Source organism: Limulus polyphemus, unplaced genomic scaffold (assembly GCF_000517525.1).
Source record: "Limulus polyphemus unplaced genomic scaffold, Limulus_polyphemus-2.1.2 Scaffold1685, whole genome shotgun sequence".
NCBI classification, from domain to species: Eukaryota; Metazoa; Arthropoda; class Merostomata; order Xiphosura; family Limulidae; genus Limulus; species Limulus polyphemus.
Genome location: NW_013667295.1, coordinates 137,335 through 139,653, shown reverse-complemented (window position 1 = coordinate 139,653; position 2,319 = coordinate 137,335). Strand labels below are relative to the sequence as shown.

The 2,319-nt window shown below is 32.1% G+C and overlaps 1 protein-coding gene across 2 annotated transcripts in view; it reads right to left on the bottom strand.

Annotated features, from left to right (window-relative positions):
* LOC106464550 (protein patched-like) overlaps positions 1–2,319 on the bottom strand; it is a 99,772-nt gene that overhangs the window by 14,434 nt on the left and 83,019 nt on the right. For both annotated transcript variants that reach the window (XM_022392285.1, XM_013924695.2), the window contains exon 17: positions 310–622. In XM_022392285.1, coding sequence (XP_022247993.1) covers positions 310–622 — 313 coding nt within the window. The remainder of the gene's footprint in view (positions 1–309; positions 623–2,319) is intronic.

The following is a 2,319-nucleotide window of genomic DNA, read 5'->3' as shown; positions in this document are numbered from 1 at the left end:
CAATATATATAATATTGTTTGTCTGGAAAGATGGTGCAAATTATATTTATATCTTCAATGATGAAGAGGACAAAATCAAAATTGTTAATAGTGAATTTTTTCAAATTCAAAAAACGTTTTAAATTGATAAACTTAAGTCACAATGCTACAATTAGACTGGAAACAACAGTTTATCTATACAAAACTAAACCCAACTAGAAATCTGAAGTTTCAATCTCACTCAATTTTACTGTTTAGTGTAGCAACGACTGCAATAATTTTTTTCTCTCTGTTCAATAACTATGTTTTTTTTTAAAAAAAGGTACTCACTTAATAGCCAGTCTCTGAAAAGTGACAACCAGAAGTCCGGAAGGCCGCCGTCATCGTTCTTAATTATCTTGTCTACTCTTGTGAAGGCCTCATGGTACTCGTAGAGCAGTTTTTGATTTGTAGGGTACTCAAAATTTCCCTTAGTTACAGTAAACATGTTAAAAAAACCGAAGTACTTGCTTTGAAAGTGGAGAAAGTCATGTTCATTGGTGTTTCGTGGCACAATGTCTGTGAGATCTAGTCCATCTTGAACACGAAATAATCCCCATATACTAGTAATAGTGGCCACGAGGAACAGAATAACAGTTAGAACCTGAAATATAGAACAAACCTTTTGGATCTTATAAAACCTTTATAACGTTTTTTTTCTTATTATTTCATGCATAAAACACTTTTATATTTGGGAGAAATTAGTTCACATTTCACTCTAGAAAATATTTTATTTTATCAATCCTGCAACATCTGTTCAATTTTTTTAAACTAATGTGGAATGTTGTCCTCAAAATATGTGATAAAACTGTTAAAAAGTGATGGACGTAGAATAAATAGTTTGTTTATTTATTTTTGAACTTCGTGCAAAACTACACGAGGGCTATCCGCGCTAGCCGTCCCTAATTTAGCAGCGTAAGACTAGAGGGAAGGCAGCTAGTCATCACCACCCACTGCCAACTCTTGGGCTTCTCTATTACCAACGAATAGTGGGATTGATCGTCACGTTATAACGCCCCCACGGCTGAAAGGGCAAGCATGTTTAGTGTGACGGAGATCCGAACCCGCGCCCCTCAGATTGCGAGTCGAGCGCCCCTAACCACCTGGCCAGAATAAATAGTTTCCTTTTCTAAAAGCGACGAATTTTTATGTGAAAAAACAATGAAAATCGAAAATAAATAAATAAATTTTGTATTTGAATTCAATGAAATATTTAATCAGACAGCGATTCTTAATTCTGCTGATAAATTTAATTGTGGGCCTCGTTAATTTTGCATCGAATTCAAATATAAACTTAACAAATGTATCTATTTCAATTTTTTTTTTACTTATTTCAATAATGTTTTTAAAAAGTAGAAACTAATTTTGGGTTTGCCCAGGCAGATAACACATTCACAAACCCACTGTTATAACTGACTGTTATATACTTGTAAAATAATAATTATGAATGATGTTTTATCTAATGTCAGATGAATACTTAATTGTATTAAATATCTAATAACGTTAATCCAGCTATAAATACATATTAATCGCTACAATAGTAGAAAGATATTTTTGCTACTCAGCAACTGTGGTCAAGCCAGAAAAAAAATTTGTAAATCTTGTTCAATTTTCCACTAAAAAAAAAAGTAAACGCGCATCTGTGCTCGTAGCGTGCAATAAAAAGCTCTATATAATGATTTAACATAAATTAATATAAATGTTTCTGTTTACCACAAATGAACTACGTAGAATGCGTTTTTAATTTGGCAAATTAACTGTATTCAGCTTCATAAAAATTAAATATTTTCAATACTCTTTAGAAGAACGGTTACATTTTATGAACTCAAGATTTTGATTAAACCGAATATTTTCCTGCTTTGACCAGTTTTAGTATGTAGTGACGAATCTTCATCAAACGTTTGGAATAATTTGTTAACTACTTTCACGTTATATCAATTAAAAAATTCGTATATATTATGGAAAGAAGCTTTCAAAAAACATAAATATGTAGTTAATCCTCTCGTTCTATCTATTCTTTAATGTCACAAGTAAGCGTAGCAAAATTCAATCCAGTTAATCCTCTCGTTCTATCTACTCTTTAATGTCACAAGTAAGCGTAGCAAAATTCAATGCAGTTAATCCTCTCGTCCTATCTACTCTTTAATGTCACAAGTAAGCGTAGCAAAATTCAATCCAGTAAATCCTCTCGTTCTATCTACTCTTTATTGTCACAAGTAAGCGTAGCAAAATTCAATCCAGTTAATCCTCTCGTTCTATCTACTCTTTAATGTCACAAGTAAGCGTAGCAAAATTCAATCC